Consider the following 23,356-nt stretch of genomic DNA (forward strand, 5'->3'; position numbering starts at 1 on the left):
CAAACTTGCATCTTCATGTACACAAACACACAGAAACGTCACTTTATACACACCCCACCTTCCACTCCCCACACACACCCACACACACACGCATCCTCTCCTTCCCCCTCTCCTCTGCCCTGCTATAAAACACCAACTAACATGTCCCTGGTGGGCATCGATCCTGCAGCAGCTTGCTGTAATGTAACACAGCAGCACTGACTGATGTGAAAAGAGCAACAGGTCCCTAGGGCCTGCAGGAGCCTCTCCGACTCCTGTCTCTCTCTCTCTGTCGCTCTCTGTCTCTGTCTGCCTGTCTCTTTGTCTCTATGCCCCCCCCCCCCCCTCTCTCTCCTGGCCTCTAAAAGGGTCTGCACTGACACCGCAGAGATAGAAGCAACAGGACAGACTGGATCACTCCACAGTAAAGAAAAGCAACTAAAGACAGATAGAGAAATACACCTGGAAAGTCAGCAAAGAGGTAGAAAGACTGGTGGTCAGACAGGCTAAAACGCTGCTCATTGACCGGATGTGTTCCAATATGCTGCTGTGACTGGCAGCAAATCCTTCAAGCTGATTGGCTGAGAGAGTGAAGGGATATCAGCCGATTGGGCCAGCTGCTGTAAGGACATGGGACCATGGCTTCACTAGCCAAGTCTAAAAACAAGTCATTCATTCACTGATTTTCTCTACTTGCTTATTCATTTCCAGTGTCACAGGGGGCTGCAGTCTATCCCAGCATGCATTGGGCAGGAGGCAGGTCACCAGTCCATCACAAGGCTAACACAGATCGACAGACACTTCATGCCTATGGTCAATTTAGAGTCTCCGGTACACCTGACTGTGTTTGGACTGTGGGAGGAAACCATGCAAACACAGGCAAAAGATGCAAACTCCACACAGAAAGTCACGTCTTCTTGCTGTGAGCTGACAGCCACTAACTTTGTTTTGTTGGCTAAATAACAAGTCTGAAAACTAACAAATGAGTAACAGCAAAAAGGAAACACTGAGAGTAACAGCAATCTCCTGCCAAACGAAGCAGACCGATTCCCCTGCTGGACGCCTGAATCCTGTTTTGATTGGGCTTGTAACTGGTGGAAACAAACTTAAGCCACATTTTGATCTAATAATAGTAAGCTTACACTTGACTGGGAATACTCTTTTCACTTGCCCCTGTCCAAAGGGAGGTCAAAGGTCAGGGTCAGCCACAGAACAGCATCTCTGGAGCTGGCAGGACTTCAGCAGGGCGGATGTTTGCAGACAGGGGGTTTGAACTCGGGTCTGAGTTCAGAGAAGCTTACAAATGTAAGTGGGATGATCAGGACTCAGTAATAGCTCTTTGTATGTGAGGTATTGCATCATGAATCAGCAGTACAGAAAATATCCTAGAGTAATGTTTTTTAATCTATTTGTTTGGAGCCCAACGGCTAATATCTGAAATTTAGACAGCATGTGTAATTGGAAGCTGTGTAGGTAATGTTTGCTAGTAGGAGTAAAACTCCATCCGGGCTTGTATAATAGCAGACTATTTGTAGCCACATATACGTGGTTATTTTCACAGCACAGAAAGGAGCTCCCTAAGCACCAGGAATGGCCTGCCTGACTGTGATACAGCTAAGCTGCGCTACTGCTGGGTGGGAGCGCATAGATGAAAGTACTACAGAGAGAGAGAGAGAGAGGGGTCTCAGTGAGTGGGTAAGAAAGATGAAAGACAGAGTGGAGTATATGAGAAAAAAAATGAGAAAGAGAGCTAGAGAGGGAGTACAAATTCCACTAACTCCTTTTTTCAAAGGTAGTAATCACACAAAAACGACACATTTTATTAACTCCTATTAATTGTAACCTTGACACACATCCCACACACACTTTATTTTCCTATTGACAGATCTGAAATGGCTTGAAATACAGTGGCAAAGCCATCAGATCCAACGAGTGTGCACATTTGTGTGTGTGTGACAGTGACAGCTAGGTCTACAGGAATGTAAACTGGTGATCAATCTAAAACAAAATGAGTAATAACTGAGCTACCTGAATCAGTGCCTATAGAGACCACACACACACACACACACACACACACACACACACACACACACACACGTGTACACAGGCACACACACATGCCACATTACTGCATGGAGCCCAATGCGTTGAAATTACACAAGGTGATTGGTGAGCAGGTGAATTGCACTTTTCCATCATGTTTTACTTTAAACCTTAAGCTAATAAGGGAGATGCAATATTAATATTCTGTAAACAAAAGGGATGCCATCCTTCATGAAATCAATCTCTGCACACAAACACAAACAAAGATCTTCTACTTCTCAGCATAGGAAAAAAAAAACTCAATCTGTTTCATCAAACAGTTTGCAGATACAGACACACACACACACACACACACACACAAGCATGCAAACAGAGGCAGAAACACGCACATAGCTAGCAGCGGGTGGGGCCATGTGCCTAAACGAACACGATTCCCCCATTATCATAAATTAAAGGCTCATAAACTTTCTTCAGAGGCCTCCTCTAAATGTAATAAAGAACCTCTCTTCCTGAATCCATGTTTAATTCAACATATGGATATGCTCAATTAGCAGCCCTAATTAACGCTAGCCGCACTCCAATTGGGGCTGCTGAGGGAGGGAGGGAGGGAGAGGAGGAGAGATTGGGGGGGAGGGAGGTGGGGAGTACAAGAGGGATAAAAAGGAGGAGGGAGGGGCGGGAAGAGCAGATTTCCAAAAACAGAGAGGGAAAGTGGAGGTATAGGTCTAGGGGTTAGATGACAGAGGAAAGAGGGGAGTGGGTGTGTGTGTGTGTGTGTGCAGAGCAAACATGTTTAATACATTCTTTATGCAAACATTTGTCTGCACACCATCGTTAAACTAATCTAGTATGCGATACACCAGCGTCCTACAAAATCTGCATATCTCCAATTTTAGCGAATGCGTCTATTTTATTTTCGGAGACTTTCTGATGCGAGGGCTCTGTCTGTCTAACACTGATATAACTGTAAACGTTGGCGTGTGATACAGAAATGTTGGCAATGCTTAGAAAGCCAGTCTGGCAAGCTGTTAATATTCCACTTCCAACTGCTATCAGACTGCATTGTGATGGAGCTGCGCTGTGCTATCTGCATGTGCGATCCTCATTTGTTTCTTTGTCATGTCTGCGTGCGTAATGTCAAGAATAAAACAAAGATTTGAGCAACAGCATGATGTTTTGTATAGGGCCAAATTGGGTTTTGTGATGATTTATTTGTGTGCCATTTCTGTTTTTAATAGATGCAGATTGACCGGAGATGAGAAATGCAGAGTGCCATGCATGCTTCTGCTACCCAATACGGTCTTGACATCTTGATTTGATGTTTTTTTATTTGTTTTGATGAGATTTTTCATCTCGCCTCATCTTCTGTCTGAGTTTAATAATTGTGGTTTATCACTGTGCAACTAAACTAATCTCAACAAGACACATACAGTATATGGACTTGAACCTACTACGTCACAAATACACACACATACTGTACATGGTATGTTCCTAGGTACCTGCTGAGTTTCAATCCAAGTATTTTCATGCCAATTATGAGGAATCAAATCAAAGAGGCTGAATGTCAGTGGCAAATTTTGATAAAAATGTCCTTAATATCCCCCCAAAAAATTCACACTTGCTTGAGGCAGAAACGTTTTTTAAAGAAAATATGATAAAGACAGAAATTATGTGATAAGTTACAATGGAACACGTGTTGAATAAATAATGACTTAGTGACATTTGTCTGGAAAATATCTGTCCACCTCAACCTCCCAGAAATGGTATTAAGGTGTATTGGTATAGATATTAAGGTGTATGGTTGTATAGCCAATAGTTGGTGCTTTAGAATATTGCCAAGTGCATTTCTTTGTTTTTGTCTTGGGACAGCCTGCAAAATGGCCAAAACAATAACAACTTAACCAATACTAATCAATTCTGAAAAGTCTTTGTATTTTTCTCAAGGATGTGCTTCCTGACCTAGCTACATTTAGCACTCAGGAAGCCTATTTATTCACTCCCACCCAGATAATGGAAACACACCTAATTTGCTTTCTTTGCAGCATTTCAGAAGTTTACTTAAAAATTAACTTGACAGCTGGATGGAAAAGTAACACAGCTAATGGATCCATTGTAGCAGCTGGAGTGACAGACCTTTATGTGTGAACTCAGATAGCACAGGTCTTTATCTGTGAGTCACATGACCTTCTCAATATTCATCACCACCGCCTTCATCTTTAAATGATAGATCAAAAGACCATCTCTGCAGGTCATTACCGCGGCACAGCTCCGATAACACACACACACACACACACACAGACACACACGCACATCAGGCAGGAAATCAATTATCATCAAGGCCTCCATGAAATATTTCGAAGCTGTAATAACCACCTTATTTTCTACTTCAATACGGAATATGGGCTTACACAGGTCAGACAGATGAAAGGCGATGGAAAGAACATATAGTCTGTGATTGCACTTCGTGTCAATAGAGGGAAATTAAAAGAGAATAAAATAGTGGCTCCTGTGATGGACAAGGAGGATTGATGTAATGAGTAAAAATGATTACGGGGCTGACAGAGAGAGGGAGAGAGAGAGAGAGAGAGAGAGAGAGAGAGAGAGAGAGAGAGAGAGAGAGAGTGTACGCACTTTGTTGTCTTTAGATCCATATCCATTAGAGAGACAGAGATGATATGGGAGCAAGGCGACGGCTGCTTGGGTTACATGACTGAATCAACAGCGGCTTTTGTTTTCGCCATGGCCGCAGACTCCCTAACGTAAGTGCTGTGTGTGATGGCAGCCTTCAAACTAACAACCTACAGACAGGATGGAGATAAATGAACGGGTGGAGAGAGAGATACAGAGAGAGAGAAGCAAGGGGGAGCGAAGACATTAGCGTTTCCATCCAAGTGAATTTATATGCATTTTGAAATGTGGCGATACAAAAAAAAGTGAATTGCGTGCGTTTGCATCAGCTGCATTGAAGCGAATAAACAGACTTCCTGAATGTCAAAAAAAAAACCCACATCCATCAGTAAAAGTTGAAAGAGTCTTTTGAAGAACTGTTTAGTATTGGGCATGTTGTCATTCGTGTGCTTGCTGTAGACAAAGCACACTATTACTATCCTACAGTTCCTATCCTATCACTATTACTATTACTATTCTACAGTTTTCACGTTACATAGACATACATCAAACTGTGCGTTCTACGTATTTTTCTAAGAGATCTGTCACAAGGTTTCTGAGGTATTCACGATTAAATGCACATTTTTGATCAGAACTGGCAGCCCCTGAACTGGCAACCCAACAGCTTCAACAAGCCTTCATTGGCTGATGAAGGCTTAGCTGTTATCTGTACACATAAGTGCAAGTAAACATTGTTATAGTCACCGCTACCTATAGTTTTTCTATAGTTTTTCTAAGGTGATCCAGTCATTAGTCACTGCAAATATGACCATCTACAGTGTATTTTCACTGTGTAAGATACACACACATCTCTCTCTATTTGGCCTAAATTTAGCCTTTTCTAGTGAGTGTTTTTAATGCTTTGCTCATCAAAAAAATGAATGCAAAGAAATGAATGTATTATTTCATTTACTAAGGACAAACTTCCCATAAATGACATACAGTATCTTTAAATCAAAACACACTGACGACATTTGCAAATTATGCAAATTTTATTAAATGAATGAATGAATTGAATGACTTTTGTGTGGTTGCCATGTTAACGCTTGTTTTTGCAGCCACAGTTGCCGTGTTCGTCTCTACAGGCCCACACTGAGGTGAGGCTGGATGGAGACTTTGCTGGTGCGTTGACAACATTGCCTGTCATTCTTTTGAGGATCGCTTCCTTCTTTGCTGGTTTTTTCTTATCTGTGCTCAGGCATTTCTTCGGCTTCATCATGACCACGTCTTTGCTCACGGCCTCCGTCGCCTTCTGTATGCCTTTCTCTGAGCAGCCACGGTTGCCGTGTTTGTCTCTGCAGGCCCGCACTGAGGGGAGGCTGGATGATGCCTTTGCTGGCGTGTTGACCACATTGCCTGCTTTCCCCTTATCTGTGCTGATGCTGTTCTTCTGCTTAATCATGTCAGCTTCTTTGTTGAAGGCCTCCCTCATCTTTTGTATCCCTGCCTGCTCCTTAATGTAGGTCTTCCGCATCACAGCCATCTCTGCCATTTGGAGCTGGAAGGCCTCCCTTTCCATGCGGATGTTTTCGCTTTCAGCTTGGAAAGCCTTCCTCCTCATGCCTTGTGCTACTCTGTCTTTTTGGAAGGTCTCTCTTTCCTTCTCCATGCTGTCCCTCTCCAGCTGGAAGGCCACCCTCATCTTTTGTATCCCTGCCTGCTCCTTAATGTAGGTCTTCCGCATGATGGCCATCTGTGCCATTTGGAGCTGGAAGGCCTCCCTTTCCATGCAGATGTTTTCGCTTTCAGCTTGGAAAGCCTTCCTCTTCATGCCTTGTGCTACTCTGTCTTTTTGGAAGGTCTCTCTTTCCTTCTCCATGCTGTCCCTCTCCAGCTGGAAAGCCTTCCTCATCATGCTCATTTCATCGACCTCTCGTTGAAGGGCCTCTCTCTCTCCGATGAGTCTTTGCTTTTCCAGCTCCAGGTCTGCCCTCAGCTTGTTGACTCCTTCCTTGTCATGCAAAAGTGCTTTCTGCAGTGCTTCCTCAGCGTATTGTTGTTTCTCTGCTGTCTTGTCCTCCAGACGTTCCTTCTTCAGGGCGAGATGCTCTGTCTCCCGTGCCAGGACCTTCTCATCTCTGCTAAGCTGGATCCGGCGCAGAGACTGCCTCTCTTTCTCCCTGGCAATCTTAAGAAGGAGCTGATGGTGGTCTTTCATGTTCTAGAAAAAAAAAGAACGATTTTTAATGGATTATACAGTGGGCAATCTGTTTGTTTCATCTTATTCATGGTACTCCTATTCTATAAAGTGACACCTCTTCTTTCTGTCTATCTAGCCTCTCCCTCTTCCCTACCTCTTTATTCATCTGCATCCATTCCTCCTGGGAGAGGAGATCGTCAGCATCGCTGGCCAGAGTGAGCTTCGCTCTCTCAAGCTGCTGGGCTTTTTGCGCCAGTCTCTCCATCTCTCTGTTGAGTGCCTCCTGTTGTTGAAGCACAGAAACTGATTCTATCTTCATCTGGAAGCACAAAAAGACAATTACATTAAAGCCATAGATCTTGATAACTAATAATACTGGGATACAATGACATTGGGATACAATTTTAAGAATGGAGAATGTCTTTGATGGATTTAATACAGTTTAAAAGCTTGTCAACTAACAAATGGGATGATTTTATTACTTACTTAATCACTGAGTTAATCACTTTATGAGTAGAAAGAAAACACAAAAAGTACCTACCTTTACAGATGGATTCTGCAGTTCCGTGGTCATTGCAGGTGCAATGATAGTTTTGCTTGTAAAATTCCTTGTTTTACCTATTTCGCCAGTACCGTATTGCTTATTCGAGCTGCGTGTGGTGGACTGAAGTTTGCTCTGCTGTGCACCAGATCTCACATGCTCAGAGTTCTGTTTCTGCATCACAATGCAAACAATGGCTTTCAAATTCCACAGCTCCTACAGTGAATCCAGATGTAAAGAATACCTGAAATCAACTCAAACAAACTTGTTTTTGTTAATATTATACTAGTATAAAAGACAAACATGAGGGATGTATGTTAATGTTTATGTAAAAAAATCTTCATTATTCAGGCATACCACAATTCATATTATAGTAAAGTACTTTAGCCCAGCACACATTAAAGGTCTGTTTTTAAATCAACATCATGAGCTTGTTTCTTTAATGTCTTAACCTGAAATGAGTGGAAGAAGAGGATAGTAGCTTGTAGAAGCAGGCCAGTTAGGATACGTTGTACTGTGAACCAACAGGTGTTCCACTCCATTAGCCACACTGTATATACGCTGACCACCTCCCTCTGAGCGTTTTTCCAAACTTCCTATTTCCCAGCAGTCCTAGGGGGCTATAACTTACAGTGCTGCAGGGGGAAGGCAGGAATAGAGCTAGGAGTCAGAGCTAGTTGTTCTTTAGTGTCAGCTAATGTCGGCCATATTTCAGGCTTTTTATCCAAAGACGAAAACAAAGAAATGCACCTGGCAAAATTCTAATGCAACAGCTAATGGCCATACAACTATGATGGACACCTTATACATGGCAATGACAGCTGGTTGGACATTTCTAGTGGACAGAAGCCACTTTTGAACTGTTGTGTACAGAAACTGAACCCGGTGGGCTGATCATGCCAAGCCAACATCATTATTTATCTGACAAATGCATTTCCATTGCTCTTTGTCGCATAATTTCTCGATCAGCAATGTTCTGTTTCAAGCGAGCGGACAAAACTTTTTTGCCGTTTCAATTCACCTTCTTTCATTTCATTCATCATAGCTTGCAAGAAACAACAAAAAACAAACATTTTGACGAAAACCTAACGAAAGACAGAGAGAGAAAGTGGTAGAAAGAATGAGGGAGGGAAAGATGAGTAGAGAGAAGAGCGAGAGGGGAGAAAATAGAGAGAGAGAGAGAGAAACGGAGAGAAGGGGAGATCAGAGAAGCAGCACATCAGGACAGGATGGAGTAACTAATCCCAGTGTTAGGCTGATTGATATTGAGGTTAGCCCGCGGCGGCGCTCACCACAGGACACCGCATTGGAAATACGGAATAATTGCAAAGTGGAAACTGACCTTAACTAGCTGAGGGAGGAACGGACATGCAATGCTCTAATAATGTTCGCCTGTGGTTATTGTGGCGAGCCTCTGATGCTAATATCCACGCTTAGAGAGCAACACATTACATATCCTGGGATTGCAATATATTTTTTTTGCTAGAAAAATGATGTAAGTAAATAGCAATGGATTAAAAGGACTTTTTAAAAATACATGTAAGTGGGTTTTTCTTCTGATTACTTAGAAAAGCTAAGGGGTATTATGGTAATGAAATACACAAACATCTTTTTGCACAACTCAAAAATTTAAATGAATTAAACAATAGGTATAATTGTATTCAAACTGCAGCTTTTATATTAAAAATTGCAGTTGAACTTTGTGTTTTGCACATCTTTGGGGCTCGCACATTTGAGAAAGATTGAGGGAATCCATCAGTGGGAAGTAGTTCTTTAACAGTGTGTGTGTGTGTGTGTGTGTGTGTGTGTGTGTGTGTTGCATCTTGGTCTGTTTCTACAATATTGCCATGCTTCCCTCAGGGACTGTGACATTCATATATTGATATGCTGGAAGTGATGCAAAAAGTTCACGCACACACATACACATACACATACACACACACACACACACACACACACACACACACACACCTAGTGGCTCCTTTTTCTGTCTAAGGGAGCATAATGCTGGTAAAGGGCAAATACTATATGTGATCTATATTCTTCAATAAAATGCTGTGTGTGTGTGTGTGTGTGTGTGTGTGTGTGTGTGTGTGTGTGTACATGTGTTGGGGGTTAGAAATCAATAGTGCTATAGGCCACATGTCTACGCTAAGGAAAATCAATGCCTCTTTTACAGCTTTGATAGCAGCTGTGAGGATGTAAGGCTAGGTGGTCTGACAAGGAGACTTGAGTATATGTATGTATGTGTATATGAGTGTGTGTAGGTGTGGCAGCTGAAACAGGGTGTGTGTGTGTGTGTGTGTGTGTGTGTGTGTGTGTGCGTCTATGTGTGTGGCTTGTTCTGTTTACAAATGTAAAGTTGTGTTTTTATGTATGAGGTGATATGTGTAGCCTTGTACCCTAGAGAATAGCTTTGTGTGTGTGTGTGTGTGTGCTTTTGAAAAATTTTGCTCCAACATGAGATATCCACCACTGAAAAATGTGAGACCTAGTCTTACAAAATGATTGACAGCACAAAATAAAAATGAGTTATGGTACTTTTGGCGAACAGCAGTCAGTCCTTGGTTGAATTAAGGTACAGATTTTTTGGAAATCCTTGACATACTGCAATTTGGGACAGAGCTCTGTGTGTACTTGGTTTTTCTTAAATGTGTGTCCATGTACGTCATAAGAGGAATTTAAATGTAGAGAATCCCTTGGAATGTACTAATACGGGTAGAAATTACTCACAAGTTACAGTAAATAAGCATAATGAACAATCATTGGCTATTTTCCAGCGCTAATTCACTCTTATAGCCTTTATCAACACAGTCAATGAGAAGTTTGCAAAGATGAAATTTGAAAAAATGAATTTCTAGGGTTGGTGCAATATGGCAGATTTGGAAAAATAATTGTTGATGTTGCAAATATTCATGTACTTACAATGAGAATTGGTAAATAAATAAGCCAAATGCCCATGTTGTTGGTTTGAAAGCTCACTGGGAATCAGCACTGCATATTTTTTAGTATAATAGCTGTGGATTTTAACTGGAATTTCAGTATGCTGATAAGTTTTTATTTTACCCTCTTAGAACTATAACATGGGTGATCTCAAATATATCTTGCACCCATATGCATGAAAGACAAGCTCCACTCCTGATGTATGTGTTTGCCTATATGTGTGTGTGTGTGTGTGTGCACCATTGATGAATATCCTTCTCAACAGTCATCTCTCGTCTTCACAACAGGACAAAGATGCTCTGTTGCTATGTTGCTGTTATGTCTACAGACTGTGTGTGTGTGTGTGTGTGTGTGTGAGGCGGGTCATCAGTACAATATGTGTGTCCGTATGGGTGGTGATGGCAATGCAGTGTGTGTGTGTGTGTGTGTGTCTGTGTGTGTTTGAGAAAGAGTCTGTATGTGAGACTTCTATGTTTCTCTGTCTATCTATCTGTCTATCTGTGTAAAGCGTGGGGTCATGTGTTAGGGTTAGCGTGTGACATGTATTGACTAGCGCGTGCATGAACGTGTGCGTGTCGTCTCCAAGTGCGTAGGCCACACCTCGAAAGACACAGTACGTTTCCTTCGGCAAAAAAAACAAAGTTGCCCCACTTCTCGCCGACAGGCAGAGAGTGGCCCGCTTTCCCCGCTTCCGACTCGTCGAGCGACAGCGACGATCAAGGACAAGATTGCGGGGAGGAAAAAACAGATCATGTCTGACATCTCTAGACACACAATAACACAGAAAATATAGAAATAAATAAATAGATGAAACGTTTCACTTTTTTTTTTGGCAGCCATGAAGTCGAGTTAAAAATAGCCCCGCGTTGCACTCTGGACCAGATCTTAACTGAATCTTCAAATGTGCGACGACCCAAATGACAGACTGGAAAGTGTACAGAACACTTCTAAGTTCGATGCGGCCACACATCTCCACAAGTTTTTCATGTGTTTCTTTTTTTTTCCATCTGAACTAAAAATTGTTCACCACCCTAAGGGCCCTCAAAAAAATCCCTTTCAAAACACGTTGTGCAATGCAGAGTTGTCAGTCTAGAAACCAGACGTGCGTTTTCTTAATCCTGGATGTCTAGAGATGTGATGTTTTCATCCGACGGCGCCTTCAGGTTTTCTTCGACTTATTTCTCCCTCTTCTCTCACCTCCGACAACACTTTCTCTCTCTCGCCCTCTACATGTTCCTCCTCCATTGTTTTTTTTGTTTTATACCTTTTTCTCTCTCACCCCTGCTGTTCCTCACTCCCGCTGTCTCCTTTGAATTCCTCTCCCCTTATCATTTTTTCATTTTTTTTGTATTTACCACAGTAAAGTGTCTTCGGGGGTTTCGGTTAACAACAGGGAGGCCCTCCACGGTACAAGTATGCCGCTCAGAGTATGCAGTTTTCAGAAAGTCAAATTGAAGACTTTTTTTGACACCTAGAATTGAATTTAAGACCAATTTAAAAACCAAGATAAAGACATAGCTATTTGAGAGTTCTGAAACTATGAACTATGAATAATGAAGTCCTTCAAACTTGAAAAAATTGACTTTTGACCCTGGACTTCATTTTTATTCTATTCGAACCCAATACTGTTCTCTCCATCCCTCTTTTTCTTCCCCCCATCCCTCCGCCCACGTCGCCTTACCTGCGGCGCACTGCTCTTCGTCCGCCCCGTTCTCGCAGTCCCTCTCGCCGTCGCATCGCCATGACAACGAGACACATTTGCTGGCGGCCCCCCCACAGTCAAACTTCTCAGGCGGACAGGTCTGCCGGCCTGTTGTGAGGTGAAAGACATGGAGAGAGAGAGAGAGAGAGAGAGAGAGAGAGAGGGGGAAGACAGAGAAGGGCAGAGGAGAAAGTAAGGGAAGGAAGGGAGGAAACGGACGGATGAAAACGGAGGGCAGCAGGGGGAAAGACGGAGGGGTGCAGAGGGGAGACGAGGCGGGCGGAATGAGGGGAGAAACAGGGAGAAGGCAAAAGATAGAGAGAGAAGAGACAGCCAGTCAATGAAACAGTTTGATAACTCAGTTATCTTGTTGCTCACATCGATTCCCCCTCAAAGGCCGGCAATTAAACTAGACACACAGAGACGGAGGAACAAAGAAGCAGGCATGCTGTCGGACAGACACAAAGCCAGGAAAACACACACACACACACACACACACACACACACAGTCACAAACACAAAAACACATAAGCAAGAGAGAAACATTACACACAGACTTTTATATAGAGGGATGGTTTATAAAATCTTACAGGAATAATTATGATAGATGGAGCATGGCGGGACTCTACAATGACTACCATTGTACACACACACACACACACACACACACACACCTAGAAACTGAAATAAATTCAGAATGAATATGTGTATATAATGTGCGTGGTTTTATTGTGTGAAACCTTGTTTGGTGAAAGCCGATGTTTTTTGAGTAAAAATCAATAAAAGGGAATGAACGGTGAAAGCACACTTTACAGTTGGTCAAACAAATAGAAACAAACACACACACACACACACACACACACAGAGAGTGGTCCCTCTAGGTAAAAGCCCATTACAGCAGAGAAGGCCATTGTTCCTACATGTGTAGCCCATGGGGTTGGTGCAGGCAGAAAAACACAGCGGTACAATACATCAAATTTACACTGAGTCCCCACAGCAAATCCCTGTCCCTTCCCTCTGCAAACCACTACACTCCTTCACCCTGCCTCGCTTTATCCCCCTCCCTCCCTCCTCCGTCTCTCACAAACACACACACACACACACACACACACACCCTAACACCACTGGGGACTATAGCCCTAGATTACATTACAGCGCTGTCAAACTCAACTCCATCAATTATACATATTTGACCACCAGCACTGCTGCTTGGCAATGAGCCCGAGTGTTTGTGTGTGTGTGCGTGTGTGTGTGTGTGTGTCGCGGCCACAGATCAATAGTACCTATGGGATTCGCTCATTTCAGCCCCTCTCTCTCTATTTTTCTCATCTCGTATTTCTTTCTTCTCATTTTTTATTTTTAACAGTCCTGTATAAATTGCTGCCATTCAACAGCTGCCCCTTGTGGAGGGACGCTGGGAATTTCAGCCGCTGCCGGCGGTGGTTGCCAGGTTTTTCCCTACCTGCGCTGCCTGGGTGTCCAGGTTCTACTTTACTGAAAAAAAAAAAACGGTTACTAGCATTTTATTTCTACAGGACTGGATTTGTTGGGGTTTTGGCAGCGTGAAGCAGGATTCCTCTCTGCTCCTCTCTTCTTCTTTCTTCTACGTAACTGCGGTCGATCTTTCGGTTGACCGCCAAACTCTCTCTCTCTCTCTCTTTGTGAATGCAGCGGTCTCGTGTGAGCAGCTTTTCAATGTGTCTTCCCTAAATGAGTTTTCCCCTGGCCTTTAAAGAATAAGAATGGAGCCTTCCGCAAATCCCCTTTAAGAGAGTGAGTGAGCTCCATATCAGCACAATCTGGTTATTACTGGCAAGGGGACTGAATGGACCGTGTGTGTGTGTGTGTGTGTGTGTGTGTGTGTGTGTGTGCCTGTACTCGTGTGCTTGATGTACAGAATGCGTCTCCTCTGGTCAATGCAATGGCGTGAATCTGAATAAGGATGGGAGGTGTGTGTAGGTGTGTGTTAACGTGTGGAAAGAGGGCAGTGGATTGTCTGATAGAACAGAATATGTAACTTACTGTGCAATGAATTTGAATGTGTGCTTCTGTGCTGTGTGTGTGTGTGTGTGTGTGTGTTGGAGATATTGTAATTTTATGGCCAACGCTGGCCTCATGTTTCACATTATCTGCCTAGCCAGTAGCCCCACTCACCCCTATTCTCTGTGTGTATGAATATGTGTGTGTGTGGGTCAGCTGAGCCCCAGGGCTACTGTCACAGACACTAGGCTCAACTCTTTCTCTTTCTCGCTCGAGCCCACACACACACACCGAGACACCGCCGCCCCAGTGGCTCGGTACACTAAGTGGCTGATTGACAGCTGGGTTAAAAGGATGTAATTTGTCCGACTGACCATTTGGGGCCCGGGGGGGAGGAGGGGGGGCAGAGTCATGGATCAGATGCCAATGAAATGGCTGAGCGAAAACGAGCAGGCACAACAAAGAGCTGCATCCGCATTGATTATGACAAAACAAATTAGATGATTTTCAACCTAAGGGTAATACGATTAACTGACTGAACAGGAACATTTCCAATTTCTCAACAACAGATAGTTCCCCCCAAGCAATGAAACAGGCACTAATCAAAGAGGAGTCCCAATTATTGTTTATCGCGTTCTAATTCTTATAATCCTTTTCATGAATAAATGTCCATTTGCTATTCTCCACTGTTGACTAATACAACACAGTAATGATTCAGCCTATAACCAGTTCATGAAAGTTTCAACATTTGCTGTTCTAAACTCATATCTGCTGCATCACTGTTTTATTCATTCCTGTTTGTACCAGGCCAGATAGCGATGATGAAGTTTCATCCAAGGTATTTTGAAAGTCAGTGCTTAAGTGGATATTTCCCTTCTCTCTCTCTCTCTCTCTCTGTCCCCCTCTCTCACTAAATGCTGACAGGTGAATCCAGCAGCAGAACAGACGCCGAGGTGCATTGATGGACTTATTGACAGTAAGTTGGAGACAGTTTCCCGATTGCTGAGATATTGCAGACTATGATAATATTCCAGGCCAAGTGCGATATCCGATTGCCGCTCTCACCCTTACTTTCGCTGCGGAAAACTTTAGAAAGAACGCATCACTTTCAAACAAAACACACACATACACTGACGCAAAACTGTGATGATGCATCTTTGTAAACACTCGCTCGTACTGTAAATGTATAGATGCATACACACAGGCGGGCAAGCACACACACACACACTATTGCTCGAGAGCTGTAAGCCCTCTTCTCAGCTGGACAGTCATAGGCGTTTAGCTGAATTCACCATTCTCTAGACTTTGTGCTGGATGAATATTTCATGGGCGATGAAGCTCCAGGGGCAAACACTGGCCTGTTAGCGGCCAGCTAGCTTGCTTATTGCCAGGGCCTACAGCGAATAAGAACTGGGGAACTGATGCTAGCTATGCTCCAGTGGAACTGCTTGGTGGCGAGCAATAAGAGGCGCCGATCGGACGAGGCGGCTCCCAGGTGGGAATACGCATTATCGAATCAGCCGGATCAGGGTCAAAAAGAGTGCATGCGGTCAGCGAATGTATCCTGGGTAAATCGAGGTAAAGCAAACAAATAAACAAAATCTTCGGCCCCTGTCACCAGCTCTAGCCCTTTCCCCGAACTCCCATTGTCATAAATGACATACCAACCATCTAGGTCTCAACAGATCCGGCCCTGTGCCCTTTTATTCATACAGCACTGCCACGTTTATTCCACAGTGGACCTGGGTTAGCAGTAATTTGCCTGTCTGCAGGTGAGGCTTTCTTCTCAGTGTGATACTGCATTAGCGAGAGAGACAGGGGATGAGAAGGGATGAAAAGGGTGGGACGTTTTTTTTTAGAAACGTTATTTGTACGCTGGAGAGAGATAGAAGAGACGGGAGAATGAGGGGATGACATGAACACCGAGACACATCGAGATGGCCAGGATTTGACGAGGTCGGGCCTTCAGGATGACGTGAACATGGAAGAGGAACGAGATTGTGAAAAGATGCTGGGAAAAAATGCTTGGATGCACGGTTGAAACATAAGAAAACAGAGGAGGTAACAAGAAAATGATCTATCACCTCATTAATTGCTTTGTATGTTTGTATGTATCTAGATTTCTTACTTGAATACATTTCCCTCTTGAAACTGACTGACTTCTGCTCTTGATACAAAGTCTGACAGTAGGCGACTAAAACATTGAGATCCAGATTCACTGAGTTTGGTCTGTTTGATGGTCATGTCTGGCCTACATATATAAAACATGAGTGGTCAAAGTCTCATTGTGCAAAGTCTTCACACCACCTTTCAAAATTTCTGACACACTGCAATAAACACTGACAGTTGCTGTTGCAAAGTGTTAGTGAATTGGCCGCAATCTTGATTTGCATGTTCTCACCTACAAATGAATATTATGTGGGCAAAATTTACATATGATTTACATATGTATGACCATGACAGGTGCAAAGACGCTTCATTTTTTGACAAGTGTAATTAGCTAGACTCATTGCACACAGTTGGTGAATAGCAAGGCTTTCTGATGTGGTCGTTTTGGGGATACAGCTCTGTAGCTCTTTCCCAAAACTTTAGTGAATCCTTAATGAGTTTTTGCATGTATTTTGTGGCTTGCTTAAATTTGCGATGCATTCTACTCTAACATTGAATTAAAACATAACTGTGCATTCTGTTATGATTCTGTCAAATCAAAGCTCATATTCCATGTACAGGTCAAAATCTTCCAGAATCCATGTGAATATACCTGTATCAATATTACATGTGCGGGAAGAACTTTTACCTACAAAAAGTCAACTTTACACTCTTGTTTTCAGTATTTTGGAAATTATGCAATGGATTTTAAATGGCTTTCGTAGGTCCTGGGGTCAGAAAACTCATTTGGCACATAGGAGACCACGCGTTCTTTTAATTCAAACAAGTACACAACAAGAAGACTTGTTATTCTCTTCACATGGCCTGCCTAAGTGTCTATCATGAGTGGGGTATAAGGGTGGAGTGAGCCGAGGCACTGTATGCTAATGAACTTTTGATTAACTACCTTTCTAATTTCCCTTCACAAGGAGGGAGGGGACTGGAGCGTGGCGGCGCGGCCCCACGTCCCTTTCTCCAGCTGTCTGCCTAGCATCAAAGCTAGCCTCCCAGGTGATTGATTCAGACGGCCCGTAGCCCCGCGGGCTAATGCTAAGATAATTTATTTATTATGAGGTGTGTGTACGAGGCCAGGAGGTAATAGAAGTCATTCTTAAGTCTTAAGTCACTGTCTGTCAGGCTCTGACACAGCGTCATAACAAAGTCACGTGGGAGGAGCCTCTGTGATTATGGTACATGATGAATGGGAGGACCGGAGGCTTATGGATGAGTTATGCTGTAGCGACACAGAGGATTACAGTTGCAGGAATTTCAAATGCTTAAGGTACGCTGAATTTCCCCGCACCTCAGACAGCACTGTGCTGATTGATGAAGTAGCGTGCCTCAACGCCTCTTTATGCAAACAGCTAAGAAACCTGTCTCATCCAATCTGTGGCACATTATGAATGCCCACATACTCCACACTGCTCTGCATCTCAATAGGCTGCACAGGTACTCACCGGCAACTGGAGGTAGCTTGAAAAAGTATCTGGAAAATATAGATGCACCAATATACAGTATAGGCAGACTATTGGTATTGGTCTGATATTATTTTTACTGCCGATGTTCGGCCGATTGTGGAATTGGCATATCTGTGACCTTTTTTTCTAGGAGTGTGTCACTTACTATATGACTGTCAAATTAGCAACAGAATAAAACTGACATTGTCTTTTGTTTTTAAAAAACTCTTAATTATATAATTAATTAATTAATAAGATAGGCCTGTGTAAAATGCTTAACACACCTGGCACCTCCATTTGTACTAAGATTCTTACAAAAATGCATATTGATATCTGTATCAGCTGATATGGGTTGGAAAATATCGGATATCGAATATCAGATATCAGTATAGTATGGTCTGCTCTTTATAGCACTTTATGCATTTAATGTACTTTATGCAACTAAAATGTATTTTATTATGCCATCGTTAGAGGGGGAAGAACTCTTGAAAAATACCTAATCTGTTATCACACCAGGAAGCAAAATCTCCAATAGCTTTTTATTTGGACACAACACAAACCGCAAAACAAATGATAAGCCTAGTGAAGCGTGGTAAATTACAATCGCACTGCTTATAACCTCCACATGATGAAGTGAGAGAGACTTCGAACCTGTTTCTTACACGTCTTTGACAGACCATCAATTAAGTCTGAACTAACAGGAGGTCTATAACCAGCTGATAGTCTGTGAAATGGGATAATTAAACTGAAGTTTCAGCCATGGGGGTGCGCCATAAACGTGCAAGTGTCTGTATGAGAGTAGTAAACTTTTATCGCTCGGTGACTCCATGTAGTAAAAAAACAGGGCCAAGGCGTCGCCAGAATCAATACACAGCCATGTACCGGGCCCAGTCTGCTAATATGCAGACCGCACTGTCTCAGCCATTTAATTCACACACTTGTAACTTGAATTAAAGAGGAAGAGAATTGTTCTACGGGAAGAGGGAAGAGGAAAAGAAAAAAGAGGTAAGAAAAATGTGGAGGCAGAAAAGGAAGGAGAAAAGAGTGAATGAATGAAACGGGGGGAAAGGATGGAAAGAGAGAGGTCAGAAGGAGAGGAGGGAAGGAGAGCGAGAAAAGGAGACGGCGAGATGGAGGAGGGGGAAGTGGGGTCAGATTTTGGTCACAGCATGGAGAATATCAATGAGGGGACAGACTGGATCCAAGGCGATTAGAGGAAGAGGCTGGAGAGAGAGAGACGGAGGGAGAGAGAGAGAGAGAGAGAGAGAGAGAGAGAGAGAGGCACTGGGTTGGAATCAGAGAAAATTGGGCTGCTAGTCACCTGAGGGCTGACTAACACACACACACACACACACACACACACACACACACACACACACACATACACACAGGGGTGCATATGTATAAGATACATGGTTGCATCTACATGAACAGAAATCCTCTACTCTTTGGGTCAATAGGCTCATATACAGGCTTTAATTAAACATTCCCCCAGATTTAACACAAAAACACACACGCACACACACACACACACACACACACAGACTCACACAAACATAAAACCGTGTACTACAAATCTCCTCAGGTTTCGCTGTAATCCATTCTGAGATGGAGCCTGGATTGCAGCTTAACGTTGCAGAGCTTTTTAGAAGTAGCCTACTATGAATATATTGTTCCGATTTGAGAGTCGGCAATTACATTCAGATGAGTGGAAGACTTGTAGTGAGTGCATGGCTAATCTCTGTTAGGAATTGCAATGCATGCAGTGTGAGTAAAATGCTTTTCTATCAGAGCTGTAACCTTTAACAAGGAGAGGAAAGGACCGGAGAAGACAAAAGACACGAGGTGAGGGAGCCTTAAGCTCACACAGCGCTTATATACATGAATGATTCATACAACAGCACAGATGTATGGATCAGCCAATTAATCGCCTTGTAAGGACTTTGCAAGTGTAGCGGGTTGATCGAGCACAGTGGGTCACATCGCCATGGACTGACGCATCGCTGACGCTCATTAACCTCGTTCCAAGTGGCGGTCTCATCTCAAAGGCTGGTTGAGGTGCGGTGAGGGTCATAACGCCGTCCGTGTGTGTGTGTGTGTGTGTGCCCATTAAGAGTGTGTACCCTCCCAGGGTTAACACTTCATGGGGACTCCAAGCTGGCGGCCATTTTGAAATCCAGTTACCTACACGAGAATCTCCTGTGACCGTTAACAACTGCTTATAGTCAGCCTCTGGTAAGGTCACACAGAGTTTACAGCAAAGAGGGAAAAGAAGCAGTTTCTTTCCTAAACTGTTGATGGTCAATATGCTTTGATATGTGTTGGTGTGTTTAATATTTTGCTTCTCTAATATTGCGACCAGTTAACTGTCCCATTTGCAATTAGTTTCTCCAATTGTGGAGGATAAATTAGGAAATCTTCATCGTCCTTCACACACTTCTTAAAACCAACTGAAGAAAAAGGTTGAGTTTCCTCATGGACCCCAAATGCACCGCTTGACATTTGCATTTCCGAAGGTGTGGCTGGGCCCCAGGGACAGCGTCACCTCTCAATTTAAATGAATAAAATTGGGAAAAAGGTACAAAACGGACCCACGGGACACAAAAAAGTTCAGCTGACAAGGCAATGACAAACCTTTTCCCTTACGGTGTCGTTAATTTAGTCCACAGAGGGGTGTGTTACTTGCAATGTGCAGGGAATGAATGCTTCATCCAGCGTACACACAAGCTTCATGAACACAATTACTTCACGCGAGACAAAAATGAGCGTGGGTGTGAGTGTGTGTGTAAGCATGTGGGCGTGTATCTGTGTATGCATGAGTGCGTATTTGCACGTGTGTGTGTGTGTGTGTGTGTGTGTGTAAGCATGAGAGCATATATCTGTATGCATGAGTGAGTGTGTGTGTGTCTAGTTTGCATATCCCCACTATTACACTTTGCTGAGAACTGGAGCGTGACATGGACATGGAAAACAGGGAAGGCTATTGGATAAAAAAAGGGGGTTAAAAACACCAGAGATGGCACTGTGGTTAAAGAAAGTTTCACTGATAGAACATTGGCAGTATGTGGCAAGTCGTCCCAGTTACCTAGTGATGTCACTGACTGGCTTTTCCTTCTGTTTTTCTTTTCTTAATATACTAATGCATAAAGATGACAGCCTCCTGATTTGGAGTCCATTCAGTTCTCCCGGCTTAATCCACAGTGCATCGTGCAGCCAGCGTTTCCTCTCCACTTCATTTGGAATCTGTGAGCAGATGTTCACACTTGCGCTACAGGGTGGGGGGGGGGGGGACATCAAACCAGAAGGGCTGACATCTATGTGCACCTATGGGAGAGTTTGGGCCAAAGAGGGCGCAAGTCTCCAGAAGAGAAGAAAGAGTCGACAGCAAGTTAAAGCCTCGATGATGGTGATTGTTTTGTTTGCAGTTCTTAAAGGCTGGGGTTGCATGGGTGCTGTCCCCCTTATATAAATTCACTGATGCATTTAGGAATAGTTTGCATTTTCCATTAATATTCAGGATGTCTGAGAATAGGCCGGTTGCTCGCTTGCAATGTCGACAATCAGATCAACCCGCTGAATATTCATGAACAAGCCTGCGGACCGAAGGGAACCCCGATCACAATGTCCCTTCCGCACATTTACGTGGGCTAGCTGACCGTGTTCCAGGTCTGAATTTGGGTTTAGCTGCGAGTCGACCTGTGAAATCCCCTCGGCGCCGCTGAGCGCATGTAAATGAGGGTGAGCTCGGACTTGGAGGGCAAGGCCGCCGCGCTACATCCTGCCTCGAACGCTGCCGTAGCGCCTCCTCCGCCCTCCTTGTCCTTCAGATGTGAAATCCAATTTACGGAAAGGGCGTATGTGGTTAATATCAGATTACGTTTTAAATGAAGGTTAGTGTTGATTAGTGGCTTTCATTGGAACGCTGATCTCCACTTATTGTGGCCCTGAAGGAGGGAGAGGGGCATGGAGAGAAAGATGAAAGTCAAGGGAAAGGAGAGGAAAAAAAATATGAAAGGAGAAAGCAGGTATAGAAGGCAGGGAGATTGCTGCAAAAAACAAGGAGAGAAGAAAGGAAAGGCCAGGGGGAAGGAGAATAGAGAGAGAGAGAGAGAGAGAGAGAGAGAGAGAGAGAGAGAGTTGAAAGTGAGAGAGAACTGGAAAATCAGGAGAAGGGAGTCATAGAGTGAAGTAATCAGGTAGAATAGGCAGGGAGCTTGGAAAAAGACAGGATGAGAGGCAAAACAGAGAGAGAGAGAGAGAGAAAAGGAGGGAGAGAGAGAGAGAGCTGAGAGTGGAGACAGGGATAGTAAGACGAATACAATGGCAGAGTAAGTTAATGCGACTGAGAAATTTCTCTGTCTTCTCTCAGCCGGTACAAATCGTGCTTTCAGGGGGGGTTAGCAGTAAATGCTGCTACAAAGTTGAATTGGACAAGAGACACTCGGCTCTCTCTTGCTCTCTCTCTCTCTCTCTCTCTCTCTCTCTCTCTCTCTCTCTCTTCTCTCTCTCTCTCTCTCGGGGCTGTGTGGAGAGGAGAGCAGAGAAGGGGGGGCTTGTTAAATGTGGAACCATTAGCGCGGTCTAGACTGCGGGTCTGTCAGTGCCGCGGGGGGGAAGAAATACAGCGCGACACCAGCACTCTCACAGGAAATTGCCACTTTCTCCAACAGGCCCCACTTAATGGTTGTTTAGTGGACGACACGGTGGGCATTAAAAAACACCGCCACTGGCTAGTGCCACTTCTCAACTAATGAGAGATTGCGGGCAGAGAGGGAGGCGGACAAAAGGAGGGAGAGGGAGAAAGAGAGTCAGGCGAGGCTGAAGTTGACAGGCGGACCCCGAACACTCCCGAGCTCATGTCCTTCCATTTGCCGGGTCGGGACACAAAGGCGGAGGGTGTGAAGATTAAAGCGGGCACCCAAATTACCCGGAGAGAACGGAGGCTTCTGAAGGGTCTTGAATGGACTTTTCTAATATTATACGACGGCTACTGGCTGGATGAAGTTGCCTCTTAAAGTCCCTGCAGTGTAAGGTGTAGGCTCAATAAAATATCACGGGCTAGTAGGTTTAGTGGTTTAAGAAGAATGAGAATTTCAATTCAATCTGGCAAAACAATAGCCTGCACAGGCAATTTGAGTCGCGGGAAAATGAGAATCCCCATAGAGAATGTTTGAAAAGCACAACTCTGCAGTCTGTTGGCAGTAAAAATGAATGGTGCATGAATCATGGTTTTGACAGATTTCTACAGTATATATTAAAAATGGGGAAAACTATGTACCTGTACCTACCCATCACCCCCTTCGGTGCAATTTTCCACATTACTTCTGCCTTTTTATATAAAATGCTTTCACATTTAACAGTCCAGGTATTCAGCTCACAGTCCTAGAGTGGTTTAAATACACGCACTGATAATTTAGGTTTTACCAGCATTAAGATTATAGGCGATGCAATGTGTTTTGGCCGACATATCCCTATTATTTCCCGAGAAGAGGATGGATATGGAGGAAAAAATTAAACATTGAACAAGTATAAAGCAGGTTGCTGCTGAAAAAGAGAGAAAAATACATTTAGTCGACCCGGCCTGAGGTAAATAAAGTAAGAAGAAAATACAAACAAGACTGTTTACAAACACCTGAACATAACTAAAACGCAAGCAAAAGCAATCCCATCAGGCCGTGCCAGAGCCGCATGACCCCTCTGAGAGCAAAAACATATTGACCACCAATCAATAGCAACCAGCCAAGAGCAAGGGTCAC

The 23,356-nt window shown here is 43.6% G+C and overlaps 1 protein-coding gene across 1 annotated transcript in view; it reads right to left on the minus strand.

Annotated features, from left to right (window-relative positions):
* lrp8 (low density lipoprotein receptor-related protein 8, apolipoprotein e receptor) overlaps positions 1-23,356 on the minus strand; it is a 171,539-nt gene that overhangs the window by 54,760 nt on the left and 93,423 nt on the right. Inside the window, exon 4 of the mRNA XM_071925675.2 lies at positions 11,995-12,123. Within this exon, the coding sequence (XP_071781776.1) occupies positions 11,995-12,123 (129 nt within the window). The remainder of the gene's footprint in view (positions 1-11,994; positions 12,124-23,356) is intronic.

This window comes from Centroberyx gerrardi, chromosome 9, assembly GCF_048128805.1.
Source record: "Centroberyx gerrardi isolate f3 chromosome 9, fCenGer3.hap1.cur.20231027, whole genome shotgun sequence".
Lineage (NCBI taxonomy): Eukaryota > Metazoa > Chordata > Actinopteri > Beryciformes > Berycidae > Centroberyx > Centroberyx gerrardi.